An 18,917-nucleotide genomic window follows, 5' to 3' on the forward strand; every position below is an offset into this window, starting at 1 on the left:
GGGGGGGGGGGGGGGGGGGGGGGGGGGGGGACGTGGGGAAAGATGTCAGTTTTATAAAATAATAAGATTATTAGTGAAAAAATTAAAAAAAAAAAATTGAGCTTAATATTTGAGTGTTTCAATAAAAAAAAAGCATGTTTTTATCAAATTTTTCTCTATTTACCAAAAGGTTACACTTGTGTGAAACCATCTCACGGATCTTTAATTATTTGTGAGACAGATTGGGTCAATATGCAAATGTAATACTTATACTAGCAAATGTAATACTAAATGAGGAATAAAATGTTTGTTATTTATAATGGAAAACATAATGAAAACAAATGTAATATAATACTTTTATATTTTGATGTAAAAGTATTTTTTTTTTCATCAAAAGTATTATATTTTGCCTTCTAAGTAATGGTGCACTTATAAAGGAAAATGTAATACTTTTGATGAAAAAATGTAAAAGTATTACGAGTACATTTTTTCTCAGAAATATTACATTTTCTCATATAAGTAATAAACATTGTATTCCTAATTTAGTATATATTACGTTTGTTAGTATAAGTATTACATTTCATAATCATGACCTAACCCGTCTCACAGACAAGAATTCGTGAAATGATCTCACGCAAGTTTTTGCCTTTACAAAATAGAAGTAATTACTTCTTTGGGGTTTAAAATAAAATACAGAAAAGATTTAATTTGCCAAAAAGAAATTTAGAATGTTCCATTTGAACTTCCCGACTTAGCTCCTTAAATGTACCAAAAGAAAAAAAAATAATGGGAAAATTTGCATTAATTAGCAATTAAGAAATTATGAGTTCAACTTTTACCGAAAGTTTTAATAAATTTGAATTTTGCATCATCATAGGAAATTTATTTATATATCACTTCAAGAAAAGAAAAAAAAAAACAAAAAAGAATGTGAATGTATGGCAGGGCAGCATCATTGAGTATTTGAGTGATCTAAAATGCTGAGTATATTCAAACTAGAATAGAGCAATGGAGTCGAAATTTCTTAGAAGATAAATAAAAAAAGTAGCAATTAAAAGGTGTAGATAGAATCTTTAAATAAAAAAATAAAATAAAATAAAAATGAGGTGTAGGTAGAAATCCACACAATAAAGACATCAATGTACACTTCACTTGGATGTAATTCTTAAGTATAATGCCACCATGCAATCAATACAGTTCTTATATCGTGGACCGCGGTCCACAATGCATTGTGGACCGTGGTCCCAAAACGACGTCGTTTCAGTAAGTGGGAGACGGAGCCCGTAATTGACACTACAGTTCATCTCAAAAGATATTGCTTTACATTTGTTTTGATATTATCGAATGAAACTGTAGTTATATCGAAATGTAACTGTAGTTGTGTTGAAATTTAACTGCAGTGTATATGAACAGATACTGAATAACAGTTTCATATTTGTGTTTTATATTATTGAATGAAACTGTAGTTATATCGAAATGTAACTGTAGTTGTGTTGAAATGTAACTGCAGTGTATATGAACAGATACTAAATAACAGTTTCACATTTGTGTTTTTATATTATCGAATGAAACTGTAGTTATATCAAAATGTAACTGTAGTAGTTGTGTTGAAATGTAACTGCAGTGTATATGAACTGAAAGTGAGTGGCGCGAATTCATCCGTCTGTTTTCATTAATCAAAACGACGTCGTTTTGATGCGCGGTCCACAATGCATTGTGGACCACGGTCCACGATATAATTTGCGCAATCAATACGCGTTCTAATTCTATCAGAAAGGGAACTAAGTCTTGTGGAATTTTGATCATTTTTGTTTGCATGCATTTGAAATTAAAAAATAGTAATGTCACATTCTTCTTCCAATTTCACCCCGTAATATTGTATACGGCAATATGTGATTGATTTCGTTTTCTCTATTATTAATAAATAAATCCTTTTTTTTTGAAATAAAATAAATCCTTTTTTTTTAATATGTAGAGTGGGGTCAGCCAACTCACGGTAGTCAAACATTTCTCTTAAAAAATTCATGACAATTACCAATCTCAATAAATAGATTTAGCATCAATGTTTATGTATTAATGATGTAACATTTAAATGTCTAAATCTATTAACATGATAATGTCGATCACATTAAAATTTACAATTTTTTTTAAAGAAGAAATTTACTAAGAATTATATATTTTATTAAATAATTAATAACACAAAATATTTTTGAATTTATTAAAAATTTATAAATGTTAAGGTTGCATTGTGACATTAGAGAGGTGGATAGTTTCAATTCATTGTGATTAAAAATTGTTATCAATTAATCTATCAATTTTATAAGAATAAACTTGACCCAAAAATGAAGTACAAGAATTAAAATTAAGCAAAGTAGGTAGATAAGGATCTCCTAAGTATTTTGAACATAAACAAACCAATATGTTGTTAATGTAATGCACTTTATTATAATATATCCAAATTCTTCACGATTTGATCAAATTACAATAAAATGAATACCATTCAAAACACCAGGAATTATGTGAATTTAATTAATATAGCACATATAGTTTCTTGGTCATATATATATTGGCTAATGCAGACTAATATAATAACATTGTTTAGAGGGATTCCATTTTTTACAAATGAAAGGCCAAAAGTAAAAGCAACGTGGAAGCAAATTCTTGTACCGATTATTTTGTCCATTATTGCTTTTTGTTGATATCTATACGGTGAGCCTTATTTAATTTGAACTTTTGTAAACTTACCACTTTCTATTAGAAGGATCATCAAGCGCTCCACTTACTGCAAAAGTCATCACATTTTCAAGACATTGGGTGTTAAACTCGACCTTTAACATTTACCGACTTTCGCCTAACAATTCCCCCTCCTATCCTAGCACGAATTGGCTCCTTTACGATACCACTTGTTAGAATCAAGCGCTTTCCACTTACGCCAAAAGTAATAGCTAGTAGCAAATGCGCAATTTTATTTCCTTATAAACCGACATCACATTTTCAAGAGTTTGGGTGACCTTTAACATTTACTAGCTTTCGCCCAACAATCCCACAATCACTGGGCGCTAGACTTCGCCTTTATCGGCATCCGCCGAACATATTTTTTGACTTACAAGAAAGCTTGTAGTCGCTACCCAAAAGTGTGCTAAAACTTGTTTTGTGGGCCTACTCAGCAAAGCACTACAATGAAAGGTAAATCAGTCTAATTTGTCCATAGCTAATCGAATCAAATCAAAAAAGCCAGACAATAAACAACTCTCACGAAAAGTCAAACTAGAAATTTTGTGTCAGCAAGTTAATTATATTTTTTTTGAAAGCATGGATGAGGGGGTTGCCCTTAACTTTCATCTTCTTGTTTGTTTTGTTTCTTGCATTAAAAAAGAATTGAAAGAAATAAACAGTAAAAAAAAAGTAAGCACGAACATATATACAGGTTCACAATTATTTACCATTTAGCCCCCAAATTATAGGCTTTTTAAACTAGCTAGGGCCATAGAATGTACTTGTTGGCTTCGCAAAATCCTCTTTTCACCCAATCTGTTCTATGGAGTTTTGGCCTATGAATGGCATATATGAGTTCTCATGATAGATTAATACCAAAGTTTACTTATTAACACTGAGTTTTGGCCATAAAATATACTTGTTGATGGCCTAAAATGGTCTACATGTAAAAAAAAAAGTTTAGAATGATCATCCTTCTTTCAAATATTTCAATTCAAAAGTTTCCACAACATCTTTAATAATTAACTTACTCGATTATTAGCGAGTTTTGTTCCAATAGCCTTTTTGAATTCACATACAAGCCAAATGGGACTAGAAAATGTGCAATAGTAACATGTGTGGTATGATAACACATCATACGCGAGTGGATTTTCATTATCAATAATATTCTAATGATACTTTACGACTTAAAATGTTGGTGTTTTCACAAGGAATGCCTTCCAAAATTTTAAAACACAAAATGATGTCAAAAGTAGTGTTAAGTTAGAGACATAAGAGCCCACTTCTTGTGATTTCTAATTAGAACCGCACCATATATAATGACTTTTAGGGTAGCCCTAGCTTCCTAGTTCCTACTAAATAGTGTAAAGTGGCCAACTATTCTTGCTACAAAAAGGGTAAACAAATGAGGTCCATTACTACATTCTAAACAAGTGTATATAGGAGCATTGAGAATTTTAAAAGATTTGGGAATGCATATACGCAATCATTATTGTTTGGATCATATTATCAAATAATATACTTTAAGTATATTAAAAATGTATATTATATTCAGAAAAAATACATTATTTTAGTACTGAAAGTACATTATTTTGTATAATGTGCATTCAGTACACGAATAATGTACTTTTAGCATATTAAAAATGTTTTTTTTTTGTTATAGTCCACACAACATTGTGTGGACCATAATTTGCCGCATACACATGGTGTATTCTTTAACTTACAGTTTTTGCTTATAAGTAGTAAACCGGCCTATAATTAACTATATTAATTAATTATTTGGTTTAAGTAATGTAAATTATTAGTCATTATCATCTCACCTTATTAAAATAGCATGCAATTCTATTATTATCATAGCATGTTTTATTCTATTGGTTCATACAAATCATAAAGGAGTTTATTTAATTTGGACTCGATTAATATAAAGTATATACTTTATTAACATAAAATACAAAATCAGTTAATATAGTGCGCATAACTTGCAAGTTTTTCTATTGGCTTGTATATACAAGCTAGCTATACGGAGATATTGTACAAATTCGATTAATATAGCGTGTGCAATATAATTTGCATGTTGCTGAAAATAATTCATGTAAAAGCTTATTAATACAATATAACTTAAATTGTATATTTTCTTATTACTAGTTCGTGTAAGGCACTAAGACCAGATATAAACTCAGAGCATTGCATTCAAACAATCAAACCCAAAACATAATGTGTAACATAATTTGCATGCATATAGGGTATAGGGAGGTCGTTATTAGCTAGGGGTATAGTTTAATTTGTACCCCTTCCCCAAGTTCCCAACATTGTAGCTACAAAACATAACCGTTACAACAACAACAACAAGAATAAGAATAAGAATAGTGCAACGGCCTCCTAACAAGTGTGGTGCTCTCCTCCATAATTGCGTTGGCCCCTCCATAACTCCTGCTCTTTGATGAGGCAGTACTCTAATAAGTGCATTGGACTCTGCGTTAAATGCATCGTTCCACCTACTATCTGCTTGACTCCTGACTGTTACTATTTGACTGTGTTAATTGTTTTGACTCCTTCATGCTAAACCAAGAGCGTTTCGGGTCAAGTCAAAGCCAATACCTTGTCCAATTATCCTGTCACTAGTCCCCTATTCTCGAGCTACGTACACAACGGAGTCAACTAGGGAGTAATAATAATAGTGGTAGACTCATCCAGTTATCCCATCACCATCCCCTCTACTCCCTAGCTGCGAGCGTAACGAAGTCAGCTAGGGAGTAATAACAACCCATATCACCCTTCAAAGTTAATTTTTTTTATCCTCTTACCTATTGCAATAATACCAACACCTCGAAATCAAAGGACTCGCTATTGAATTGACCAAGAACAAACATCGAGACGATCAAAGCCATAGGTAGACAAAGACATTGCCCGGCCGAGTGATCGTCCCCAGGCCAGGTAGTTAAAAAAATAAATTTGTTTATATCGTTCCCTGGGATGGCTTTTTTAGGCATAATCCTTGAAAATAACTAGGCAAAAGGAGTAAAGGAAATCAGTGTAAGCTAAGCAATAACCCAAGAATGAGGAAATAAGAGCAAGCAAAATAATTACATGATCAAATAACTAAGGGATAAAGTACAAATAAGCCATCGTACTATTTGAAAAACAGCAATTGAGCCATCGAACTCAAATAACCCTGAAATAAGCCACTGAACCCGAACAAAAAGAGCAATTAAACCACTAAAACTGAAAATAAGAGCAATTAAGTCCAAATTGACATATTTAGCAGGTTATTTCTTTAAAAAAAAATTAACACGTGTCTTTTTTAAATAATTTTTATTTTTTAAAATTTATTTATAAGAAATTAAGAAAATTTTTATAAAAAAAAAAAATTACAACACCGGTCGCCGGACAGCTGGTGCTGTCAAACACGACGGCCATAACCGTCTTGGCAAGGATGACCATGGCTGTCTGGAACGAGGTCGTGGCCGCCGCCCTCATTCCAGATCTGGACCTCAAGTTTGAGATCCAAATCTATAAGACGGACGGCCATACGAGAAATCCAAATTCCATATAAACCTTTTGAGTTTTTCTTAAGCTTCTTGGCAAGATTATTGCCTTACTTACCATCTCTGTCATATTCTTTCCTTCCCATCATTAAATTAGCATCACCATCAAGGGTCAAGTAAGACTGACTTAGCTATTGCGAAAGAAAGAGTAGCTAAGGCAGCATGTGACGTCGTTGGCGAAAACGAATCTGTGACAATAGTGGCGCCGAGATCTATCGCATACAAATTGTCATCAACATATTAAAAGCCTACAGGGCTATAGATATCTCACTAAATTTAATTATGACACCCCCGTGTCAAAGAGTAATCACCAGATGTTCAAAGAAAAAAGACAGTAAACATAGCAAGATCATCATCTTACCTTCATCTTCAATCTTTGACTTCAACTCTAGTAAAATTCAAATTATTTGGCTAAAGACATTAATATCCTACGCCAAGTCTAAACTCTCCTACATATGATACAGTTTGTTCGTCAAAAATTTATATACAGTTTGGTTCGTCAGAAATTTATATACAGTTTGTTGGTCAATAATTTTTTCAATTATCTCAAATTTCTTTTGGGATTGCCAAGGTCAAAATATGATACACGATTTCATCAGTGAGGACCAAATGGTTCCTATCGCGCGGTCCTTCAAATCCTCCAATCAGCCAGCTGATTTTTTTGCCTACAAGGTTTTAAAAAAAAAAAAAAAAAAAAAAAAAAAAANTTGCGTTGGCCCCTCCATAACTCCTGCTCTTTGATGAGGCAGTACTCTAATAAGTGCATTGGACTCTGCGTTAAATGCATCGTTCCACCTACTATCTGCTTGACTCCTGACTGTTACTATTTGACTGTGTTAATTGTTTTGACTCCTTCATGCTAAACCAAGAGCGTTTCGGGTCAAGTCAAAGCCAATACCTTGTCCAATTATCCTGTCACTAGTCCCCTATTCTCGAGCTACGTACACAACGGAGTCAACTAGGGAGTAATAATAATAGTGGTAGACTCATCCAGTTATCCCATCACCATCCCCTCTACTCCCTAGCTGCGAGCGTAACGAAGTCAGCTAGGGAGTAATAACAACCCATATCACCCTTCAAAGTTAATTTTTTTTATCCTCTTACCTATTGCAATAATACCAACACCTCGAAATCAAAGGACTCGCTATTGAATTGACCAAGAACAAACATCGAGACGATCAAAGCCATAGGTAGACAAAGACATTGCCCGGCCGAGTGATCGTCCCCAGGCCAGGTAGTTAAAAAAATAAATTTGTTTATATCGTTCCCTGGGATGGCTTTTTTAGGCATAATCCTTGAAAATAACTAGGCAAAAGGAGTAAAGGAAATCAGTGTAAGCTAAGCAATAACCCAAGAATGAGGAAATAAGAGCAAGCAAAATAATTACATGATCAAATAACTAAGGGATAAAGTACAAATAAGCCATCGTACTATTTGAAAAACAGCAATTGAGCCATCGAACTCAAATAACCCTGAAATAAGCCACTGAACCCGAACAAAAAGAGCAATTAAACCACTAAAACTGAAAATAAGAGCAATTAAGTCCAAATTGACATATTTAGCAGGTTATTTCTTTAAAAAAAAATTAACACGTGTCTTTTTTAAATAATTTTTATTTTTTAAAATTTATTTATAAGAAATTAAGAAAATTTTTATAAAAAAAAAAAATTACAACACCGGTCGCCGGACAGCTGGTGCTGTCAAACACGACGGCCATAACCGTCTTGGCAAGGATGACCATGGCTGTCTGGAACGAGGTCGTGGCCGCCGCCCTCATTCCAGATCTGGACCTCAAGTTTGAGATCCAAATCTATAAGACGGACGGCCATACGAGAAATCCAAATTCCATATAAACCTTTTGAGTTTTTCTTAAGCTTCTTGGCAAGATTATTGCCTTACTTACCATCTCTGTCATATTCTTTCCTTCCCATCATTAAATTAGCATCACCATCAAGGGTCAAGTAAGACTGACTTAGCTATTGCGAAAGAAAGAGTAGCTAAGGCAGCATGTGACGTCGTTGGCGAAAACGAATCTGTGACAATAGTGGCGCCGAGATCTATCGCATACAAATTGTCATCAACATATTAAAAGCCTACAGGGCTATAGATATCTCACTAAATTTAATTATGACACCCCCGTGTCAAAGAGTAATCACCAGATGTTCAAAGAAAAAAGACAGTAAACATAGCAAGATCATCATCTTACCTTCATCTTCAATCTTTGACTTCAACTCTAGTAAAATTCAAATTATTTGGCTAAAGACATTAATATCCTACGCCAAGTCTAAACTCTCCTACATATGATACAGTTTGTTCGTCAAAAATTTATATACAGTTTGGTTCGTCAGAAATTTATATACAGTTTGTTGGTCAATAATTTTTTCAATTATCTCAAATTTCTTTTGGGATTGCCAAGGTCAAAATATGATACACGATTTCATCAGTGAGGACCAAATGGTTCCTATCGCGCGGTCCTTCAAATCCTCCAATCAGCCAGCTGATTTTTTTGCCTACAAGGTTTTAAAAAAAAAAAAAAAAAAAAAAAAAAAACATTATTGTGCCACTCGAACTAACAATCTCAACCGTGCTTTGATACCAATTTCTTTTTTTTTTTTTTGAAGGCGATACCAATTTCTTTAGATTAACTAGAACAAAAAACAATAACAATAACGAAAATTAAATAATGCAAGATTTACATGATTCGGCAATGTGCCTAAGTCAACACTCTCAACAGTAGAAAATCTAATCTTTAATTAATTGTGATGATGATAATCAAATATCCTAAAGTATCAAGCATCTTATTTATATGTAACCATAAGCATATGCAAGTACAGATATACCGCTATACTATATGCCCGACCTAAATATGTTCCATTCATTCCTTAGATGAAATATTCAACACACCCCTTAGAGTTTATGATTTTGTTCCCTTTTAAAAAAAAAAAACCACATTAGGTGAACAATTTTTTATTGTTTACGATTTAGTATTTTTTATTTAAATTTTATGTTTTATATTCTATTTATATTTAAGAAGTGGTAGAACTGAGTGAGGTAAAGAAAATATTATACTTGGAAAGAAAATATAAACAGAATGTAAAATCTCGAATTTATATGTTAATAAAAAAAAAATGTTTGATATAAATTGTGTATTAAGGAAATAAATTTTTTTTTTAAATCATATTATAAAAAATATATTCAGACGGGTTTACTCATACCCCAGTAGTAGCTACGAGTTTTCCTCGTCACTCATAAAAAAAAAAAAAAAAATTTGCTATCATATTCCCTCCTGGCTCATTTTTTGGTCCCGCATCATTAGTGTTTAACGGACGGATTAGTGACAAAAGAGTGAGGTGGATCATAGTCAATTTACTGCATTTGGGGATTGAAAATTATAAAGAAAAGACATAGTAGTTCATGTCATTCTCATTTCAAATGGGGTTCTGTTCATATAATTTTCAAAAGACAAACATGATTTTTTTAATGTGGAACTGTGGATAATACCTGTTGACTATACCATTTGCAATCCCTCGGGTTGAAATTGACGACTTGGTACCCTTAACAATTCTTTCAGAGCTTTATGACATCTGGAAGTAAAGAAAGTGTTAGATCCAGGATAGCTAAGTACGGTAGGGGAATACTACTAGCCTGTTCACATACCTCCAAGGTAGATGATCAAGAAAAATAGATGGAGATACTATAAAATCTTTGAAGGATTCTCGATTGGCAATATATGCCTTAAACGTGCAATTTGTCTCCCAACTTCTCCATCGCTTCCAGAAAGACGTATCAAGGCCATCCTTTTGTGGTATGATATGGACGAGAAGACCCGGTAGAAACATCTCCGGGAGATTCAAAGATGATGTGCTACCGGGACAAGGGACGGCTTCCATAAATTGAGTGAAAGGATCCTCATACACTATACCACCAGTGGATGTTGTAGTGTAACTAGCTGATGCGCTGGTTGAGCATTCTGCTCTACCAACTTCTTGCCAAGTGGAATCCCGCCTGCACTCTGGAGAGACAGATAAAACCTTGTTAGAGAACACTTCTGTATCAACAGTTACACATTACACTAATGCCCAGTTTTGAGCAGCACCAAAGTGTTAAACAATAGGAGTACCATGGAAAGAGTCTGGAAGATTTGGGTCATCCTTGTTCTTTTGGCAAATGGTCATAAACATGAATTGTCTAGAGAGTTTAGAAAGTGTGCTCAAGTCCATGATGCCATCTTGTGATAGTGCCTTAAGTGCAGCTGCTTGAAGCCTCATAACTGATCCAACTGAAAGGCGTGCTGAAAATTCATCGTTGTACACAATGCTGAGAGGATTTCCATAGTTTTATGTCAGTCTCACGGGATAGAAGGAAATATATATGCGCTTTTGAGCGTACACTGCATAAGCTAATTAAAGAAACAACAATGTATGTAAACTGTAAAGGATAGGCACAGTTAAGAATTAAAACATCCTCTCTTTTTTTTTTCTTTCTTATTTGTTTCACATTACCTGGTAATAAACTCTTTACATGCATCTGCTACCTCTAGATCCACACAGGGGAGAGGACCATATGCATAAACACGTAAGTTAGGAAACTGTCGGTGCAACTGTTTGAAGAAATACAAAGAAATGGAGAAAAAAAGTCACTGTTTCAGTGAAGTTCAACCTGGACAGTTCAAACATTTAAAAAGATATAAGCAAATGATGAATAATACAAAGTGTCTAGAACAGCTTACTGCTTTACAACAACAGAAGTATTAATCATTTGAATCACAATTTCATATTGTAGCATAAAAATCATACATTCCGAATTAATTTAACACCATCAAGAAATCTGTTTTTCCAATTAGACTGAAGGTTCAAACCTTTTAATTAAACTTTGTAATTACAAACCACACACTCCAACTATCTGAGCTACCTCAACTTGAAGTAATAAACTAAATATCCCAACTATCCACTATGTTAAAAAGTACAAATAATAAACAAAGAAATATATTAAATCTTTTGAGGAATACAACCACTAAAAGAAAGCTTACCCGAATGCCTAGCAAAGCAGCAATGGCTCCTCCAAGGGAATGCCCTACTATTCGGAGACTATATCCACTACACTCACAACTTGATCCCAATAATGAGGAGAGAAACCCACCTGTTTAGGTGAAAAGTATGTGTGCATGTGCAGTTTTATCATGATCATTAAAATAACCAATCAAAAATTTGATAGCAATATCTAAAGGTGAAAATAAAGCTTTTTAAAATAAAACCTTTGGTTATTCTATATAACCAAATTAATAAGCTCACAAGCATTTGGAAATTGGAATATATCACCATTTAGTGAAGTTCCAAATGTATTTATGCCATAAATAGTACCATACATCAAATAAAAGCAAAAGTAGATACAATGGAGAAGGTAAAAACACAAGTCTAAATTGCTAATCATGCCTCAAGCATGACATTATGTTGTAGGTCGTGTTCTCATGAACATTGGAATAATGACCAAACACTCTGGCCACAGAAAGGGTGAGGCAAGTCAAGAACAATTATGTCTAGGCACATAGTCACGTGCACACACAATCCACATATATAAAAGAAAAGTGTGTTGATTCTTAAGGAAGGAAAGAACATTATATCAATTCTTGAAGAAGGTGCAGTCAAAAGATCGGTATACGCAAGTTCTTACACCCAAACATAAGTTAGAATAGTTCTTGCTAAAATATGTCTTCAAGAAAGGTGCATTGTAAAGGAAAAAGGCTAAATGCCCCATTTCTGGATTGCACAACACCTTTTTTATGTGAACATTGGACCTAGTTGAACAATGTTAAGTATCACTTTTCATGCAAAGAGGATATCCGTGGTGAATTAGAAATCTTAGATGCTCGGATGTCAAGAAACAACACATCAATTACATGTGCAACTCTTAGGATCCATTGCTAAATGCAAAATCATTCTAGATAGCACACTCTGGAACCACCTAATTTCCTAAAGAATGAGATAATTAGTGTGTTTCTAAAGGTTGAGAGTTGATACTTTTGTGCTTTTGAACAAAGTTAGCAATGCTACTAGCCGATTGTTCTAATAGTAGCAAAGGTACATTCATTCTATCCTTTGAGCTCATTTTCAATGTTAAATACTATGTAGGTTTGCATTAACAGAAATATAATATCCATAGCTCCATACCATCCACAGAATTTCCTTCAACTTGCATATACAGATCACGTGCAGCCTCAACTACTCCAGCATGGGCATAGTGCAATGGTGAGGAAGCCTCTCTTTCCATAACATTTTTGCCACTATAATAAAGACTGAAAAGTAAGCAAAGCAGACACACATATTGATAGGTAAAAACTGAAAATTAAACACAAATGCACATACATATATTGATAGGTAAAAATGCAAAGCACATAGTTTATTTTATTTGTGTGTAGGACTGCTAATGATGACTACATGCAAAGCTCAAATCACAGTTCGCACAGCCTAATTAAATTTCACCATTTTTGTGGTATGCCAAACAAAAGCAAACTAATGCCACTTAAGTAATCATTTGACAAATCATACCACTTAAGTAATCATTTGACATATAATACCCTATTAGGTATTATATTTCTCCTTCCAATTGATTAGGATAACATTATTGTTAGATAATGGCTGTCAATAATCTGCAATGAAATTGCAAATTAATGGCCAAGTTTGGGAGTAGTTGTTTCAAATTGGGAATTAGGAATAGCTTTAGTGGAAAATTGGTGTTAGGAAAAATTCAGAATTGAGCAATTTGTTTATTTTACATCTGTGAATTTTCTTAGTTAATTTGTCCACATGTTATAGCATGTGCAACCTAGCAACCAATATGTATCAAAAAAGGCTACCTTTACTTTAGAAACAGTAAACAATTTCGTAATCCATCATAAATGTTAATTTTATATCCATTTTTCTCTCTATCCTTTAATCATTTCTCTCCATGTTCAATTTCTACAATTCTACTTAGGTCCGTGTGGCAATACAAAGAAAATCAAGTCAACATTGTGGACCCATGATCACTAAAATATTGTCCTTCCAAAAAAATTTAAACCTCTAGTTCAAAAAAGGTAAGGAAGCAACCACACAAGACAATAAAAAGGAAAAACAGTGTTCATGAGAGAGAAAGAGAGAGAGACACTACTAAGCCACAAGACAATAAAAAGGAAAAACAGTATTCATGAGGGAGAAAGAGAGAGAAATACTTTACTAAGCCATCTAAATCCCCTTCAGAAAGGCTGCATTCCCTGCATAAACCATCAGTTATGAGGTCTTCAGGGGTCTCAGTTCCACGCACAGCAATCACAACAGTTTTCAAATGGTGCAAAACAACAATGAAGTATGCTGCTTTACACTTCTCCTGAGAAAAGAACGTGAAACAGAAATTTTAGTTACATTATGAGGATGTGTAAATGTCTGAACTCTAAAAGTTGCTTCAGATGAGAAAAGAGATCAAATAAGTAACACTAAAGAATCTCTGCAAGAATCACTTGTATAAAACATACCCAATTCCTTTTTTGTTCAATTAACATAGAACTGAAAACATCAACTAAAAGAAATATATTTTAGTGTACAAGGGAACGACATGTAGCAGAAAACCGATAAACAAATAAAGGGTGAAAGATATAGGCATTTTAAGTTTTCAACTCTCTACTGTGAATACCAACGGGTGTCAACCAGTTATGGGTATAAGACTACAATACAATTGGTGAGTTGGGATCAAGAAGGGGCAGGAGAATGATTAGTCTTGGAATATCACTACCCTGTGATAATATGTAGACTATTTGATGGCAACAATGAAATTAATATATGAATTCGGAAAATCTTGCTCCAACAATGAAATTAATATATTGGAAAATCTTGCTAATGTGTAGACTATCACTCTCTCTCCGACAACAATTAGTGAGCTACTTAATAAAGGTTTTTGAGGATTTTTGTCACATTATGCAAAAGAGAATCTACCATGCAGGCATGCAAGTATTCAAATATTCATTTCCTTTATAGAGATCAGCATCCTAGTTCTTTGAAATTTTTTTTCCTCTAGGAATTAGAATAGACCATGAAAATATGAGTACTTTGTATTATAGCATATAACCAACACTTCATATTCTAATATCTGTTATATTTGCCAATAATATTAAACCCAAAGCAGAGAGAACGGAAATGTAGTTTTGCACCATTTGCCATGAACCCATGCTATTTAGATTATAGAACCCTACTTGAATGCGCATGAAGTTTTCTTATTCCAGAACAAATAAATCTCAATAGAAATTTTTTTGAACATGCTAGAGGAGGAGGATGGAACTGCGAAATTTAGGAAGCGACTCCATTTGCCACTTGAACTAGACACATATATTGTCCCACTTTGTATGTATGGTTCAAAATAGTGATAGTCAACATGTTTTCAGTTCAAATTTTGAACTAATTAATTTAATGTTAGCAAATAAAAGTTATAGTTTTAGAAACTACATGTACAGCGTTATTAAACACAAAGGCAAAAAATTAAATTTGTAAAATAAAAATTAAAAAATAGCGAAAGAAAAAGAGAAAAGTTAACTAGACCCTCAAATAATAAACAAGACAAATAAAATGAAAGAGAAGGTACTTAACTAACTGTTTGTTTTTGTTTTGAGTTTTTTGAAAACAATATTTTCTTGTACTCTATATGTGCTGCTCTAAACTTCAAAATGTATTTTTGCAGAGACAATTTTAAATAAAGCAAGCTAAATAATTTATAAAAACTAAAATACACAAATAGTTAGTAATAACTAATAACCAGGGCAAAGCACTAGCCCATCTAAAATGAGATCAATGGGTAATTTGTTAGGGACCAAATAATTAAGGGACATTGATGATATTAATTACTCCTATTGCACTCCGTCTACGCATCAACAATTTTTGTTACACAATGAGATTTCACATAATTTTAAGTGGGAGAATTTAAATAATTGCTACATTAAGGCACATCCTTCATTTTGTTAAGACCTTCTTTTACTAGAACCAGTATTTTATACTAAGAGAAAATACAGAAAAGATCTAGAGATGGTAATTAACAATATTAGAGCCCATATTTAGACTATGACTTACTTGGTTAACACGTCCCTTTCTAAGTACATCATCTGTCAATTTGACATATTTCAAGAAAGCTGCTGCATGACCTCGCCACCAATTATCACCTTCAAGTAAAGGTCGACTGTAATAAACAGGTAAAAGCTGGCATATTAACTGCTCAAAACAAAATGTTGCACACAGTTTACAGATACAGAAAATTCAAATACCACTATACCAGTGCACATGAATGTTCTCAAGTAATCCAGGAACTAATATTGTTCCCAATATATATGTATAGAAAGTTTAAACTTTAAAAATAAAAATAACACACAAAACCAACAAGAGAGTCATTCATTTAGTCTCATCACTTTTCTTCTTTTACTTTTATTTGACATGTCAATATCATCCCTTTGAATCATAAGAATACCATAGCCAACTAATGGTTTCCCATGTAAACCCAAAATATTCTTATACAATTAGCATTACGTAGTGGAATATAGAGATAAGTGTAGCCAATTTGAAGTATTTGACATGTTAACTACTGGCTGTATGCACTGTTAAACATGTTTGTTTCATAAATACCATGTTGCTACAATTGATTATAAAGTTGTTTTCATGGTAAAGATTTTCTTTGTAAAGGTTTTTAAAAAATTCTAGTGTATTCAACTATTCAAGAAGCTGACTTGATGCTTAATGCAACTACTTTCTGTGCAAACTAACCTTTAGTTAGCTGAAACCAATTTTTTTCTGCTACATGAGTTAGCAATTATTATAGATTATGAAACGGTGCTTCAGTTCGATTGCTTTTATCTTTGGCTGCCATTAATCATTGGGACTTACACCAGTTAGATATCAAGAATGCTTTTCTCCATGGCGATCTTGAAGAGGAGGTTTATATGGAGCAACCACCTGGGTTCGTTGCTCAGGGGGAGTCTGGTTTGGTATGTAAACTTCGCCGCTCTTTGTATGGTTTAAAGCAGTCTCCATGGGCTTGGTTTAGGAGATTTAGCTCTGTGGTGTGTGAGTTTGGTATGCTCAAAAGTGAAGTTGATCATTATGTTTTCTATCGGCATTCTAATGGGAAGTGCATATATCTTGTAGTGTAGGTAGATGACATTGTTATTACAAGAAGTGATCAAGCGGGCATATCTCAATTAAAAGAGTATCTCTTCAGTCGGTTCCAAACCAAGGATTTGGGCAAGCTAAAGTATTTTCTCGGAATTGAAGTTCTGAGCATAAATATAATATAAACATAAATGTGCAGTCCAACTATCAGCTTAGACTTTTAGTTGAGATGGAGCACATTATTCAATTTGGTATCAGAGCCATGCAAAAGGTCATGGGTTCAAAACTCTGCGCCACCCATAAAAAAAGAGTCAGCATAAATATGCAGTCCAACCGTCAATTGAAGAAAGGATCTCCAATGGATCCGAATGTTAATGTGGACAGGGGGTGATATAGGAGATTAGTTGGAAAACTGAATTATCTAGTCATTTCTTGACCGAGAGATATAGGAGATTAGTTGGAAAACTGAATTATCTAGTCATTTCTTATAGGAGATTAGTTGGAAAACTGAATTATCTAGTCATTTCTTGACCGAGAGATATAGGAGATTAGTTGGAAAACTGAATTATCTAGTCATTTCTTATAGGAGATTAGTTGGAAAACTGAATTATCTAGTCATTTCTCAAAGAAAGGATAATCCAATGGATCCGAATGTTAATGTTAACCTTCTACCAGGACAGGGGGAGCCATTGCTTGACCGAGAGATATAGGAGATTAGTTGGAAAATTGAATTATCTCACAATAACTCGACCAGATATCTCCTACCGAGAGAGATATAGGAGATTAGTAGGAAAACTGAATTATCTCACAATAACTCGACCAGATGTCTCCTTTGCAGTCAGTGTATTAAGTCAGTTTCTTGAGAATCCTTGTGATACTCATTGTGGTGCTACTATTCGGGTTCTAAGGTACATCAAAAGAGCACCAGGGCAAGGTTTACTCTATGAAGATAGAGGACATGCTCAAGTTGTTGGGTATTCTGATGCAGACTGGGCTGGTTGTCCTTTAGACGGACGCGCTACTTCAGGTTATTGTGTTCTCATTGGTGGTAATCAATATGTTGTTGCCAGGTCCAGTGTGACGCTGAATATCGTGCCATGGCTCTTGCCACGTGTGACCTGATGTGGCTGAAGCACTTACTTCAAGAGTTACAATGTCGCCAAGTTGCTCAGATGGCATTGATATGTGACAACCAAGCAGCTCTTCACATTACCTCAAATCCAGTCTATTATGAGTGGACCAAACATATCGAGGTTGACTGCCACTTCATCAGGGAGAAAATTGAGCCAGGAAGTATTAAAACTAGCTTTATCAAATCTGCAGATCAACTAGATGATATTCTAACAAAATCTCTTAGAGCTCCTAGGGTTGAGTATATTTGTAACAAGCTTGGAGAGCATATGATCTATATTCTCCAGATTGAGGGGAAGTGTTGAAACCCTAAGCCCATTTATCAATAGGCCCATTAGGTTGATAGATTATTCATGTGTGTGTTATAATATGGTATATTCATCATATATGGTATCCTGCACATTAAGAAAGTTGGAAGCTAGGGTTTTGAGGTAGTGGTATATGGAAACCTGTGACCATACCATATGTCCTCTAGTTCATATATATAGGATGGTGTACTCTCCTCAAAACTGTGTGAGACAAAGAGAGAACCACTCAGTTCAAAGGTATTCCTCTTAAACACATTCTACAGTGTGAAATATATGAATCCTTTATTCTCTCACATCTTAACAGTAATCAAGTGAATTCTACTTCATGTAACCATTCTAATACGGAGTATCAATTTAAGAACACTCTTAACTAATCTAAAATAAACAAACTAGTGTAGAAATCAGGGGAAATGGGAACAAGAAAATAGCCATGAATTTGGCCAAGCTTATCATTGGCTTAAAACTGCGTAGGAAAGGGTGCAAGGGTTGTAGGGAACCATTTGTTGAATCCATAGACACACACCCTAGGGCTAGGAAGAGAATAACAATGTGCCACTAGAGAATGGGGTTGAAAACTCATAATTACATGAAGACTAGAATATTTGGAGAGCCATAAACAAAATTCAAACTCAAAGTCACCAAGTTTGGCCAAAAATAAAAATTCCCAAAATGCAAATAAAAACAGAACAAAGAATGAAAAGTACTCAGTCTAAGAATTTAAACTAATGATGCAAGCTCACGAATAGCTTCTACTTCATCCAATAAACCCAAAGTAATGCCCCGAACTGCAAAACACCAAAGCTCTTCAAGGTCTCAAATTATTGTTGTAAATTATTTCCATAAAAGGTGTATTTAACATCACAAAGCATGTAGAAAGTAGAAACAAATACATTTCTCACCTTTTACGAGCCCAAGGAGAGAAGACGCCTTGCCTACATAGCCATGACAATGGAAAAAGTATTGGATTTCTTCCAACATCAAGTAACAGACCCTGTATTGTACCCTTCCACATTAAAACACACTACAATAGGTTGAGATATTTTATAGAAATTGATAACTAAAGTCAGCATACAGTATACGCAGCTTCAGCAAACGGATGAAAGAGAGCAGCCTCATGGATC

At 33.9% G+C, this 18,917-nt stretch overlaps 1 protein-coding gene across 2 annotated transcripts in view; it reads right to left on the reverse strand.

The window, feature by feature from the left end:
- Positions 1–8,341: 8,341 nt before the first annotated feature.
- The window catches only part of LOC116014821 (sn1-specific diacylglycerol lipase beta), a 16,998-nt gene continuing 6,422 nt past the window's right edge, over positions 8,342–18,917 (reverse strand). The window contains exons 7-15 of one of the 2 annotated variants that reach the window (XM_031254776.1): positions 15,329–15,434; positions 13,447–13,601; positions 12,407–12,519; positions 11,269–11,378; positions 10,742–10,839; positions 10,360–10,556; positions 9,897–10,251; positions 9,741–9,823; positions 8,342–8,749 (exon numbers count right to left, since the gene is read on the reverse strand). In XM_031254776.1, coding sequence (XP_031110636.1) covers positions 9,748–9,823; positions 9,897–10,251; positions 10,360–10,556; positions 10,742–10,839; positions 11,269–11,378; positions 12,407–12,519; positions 13,447–13,601; positions 15,329–15,434 — 1,210 coding nt within the window. In that variant the 3' untranslated portion in view covers positions 8,342–8,749; positions 9,741–9,747. Of the gene's footprint in view, positions 8,750–9,740; positions 9,824–9,896; positions 10,252–10,359; positions 10,557–10,741; positions 10,840–11,268; positions 11,379–12,406; positions 12,532–13,446; positions 13,602–15,328; positions 15,435–18,917 lie in introns of both variants that reach the window. The other variant, XM_031254775.1, reaches the window with a different exon arrangement.

Source organism: Ipomoea triloba, chromosome 4 (assembly GCF_003576645.1).
Source record: "Ipomoea triloba cultivar NCNSP0323 chromosome 4, ASM357664v1".
Classification (NCBI taxonomy): Eukaryota; Viridiplantae; Streptophyta; class Magnoliopsida; order Solanales; family Convolvulaceae; genus Ipomoea; species Ipomoea triloba.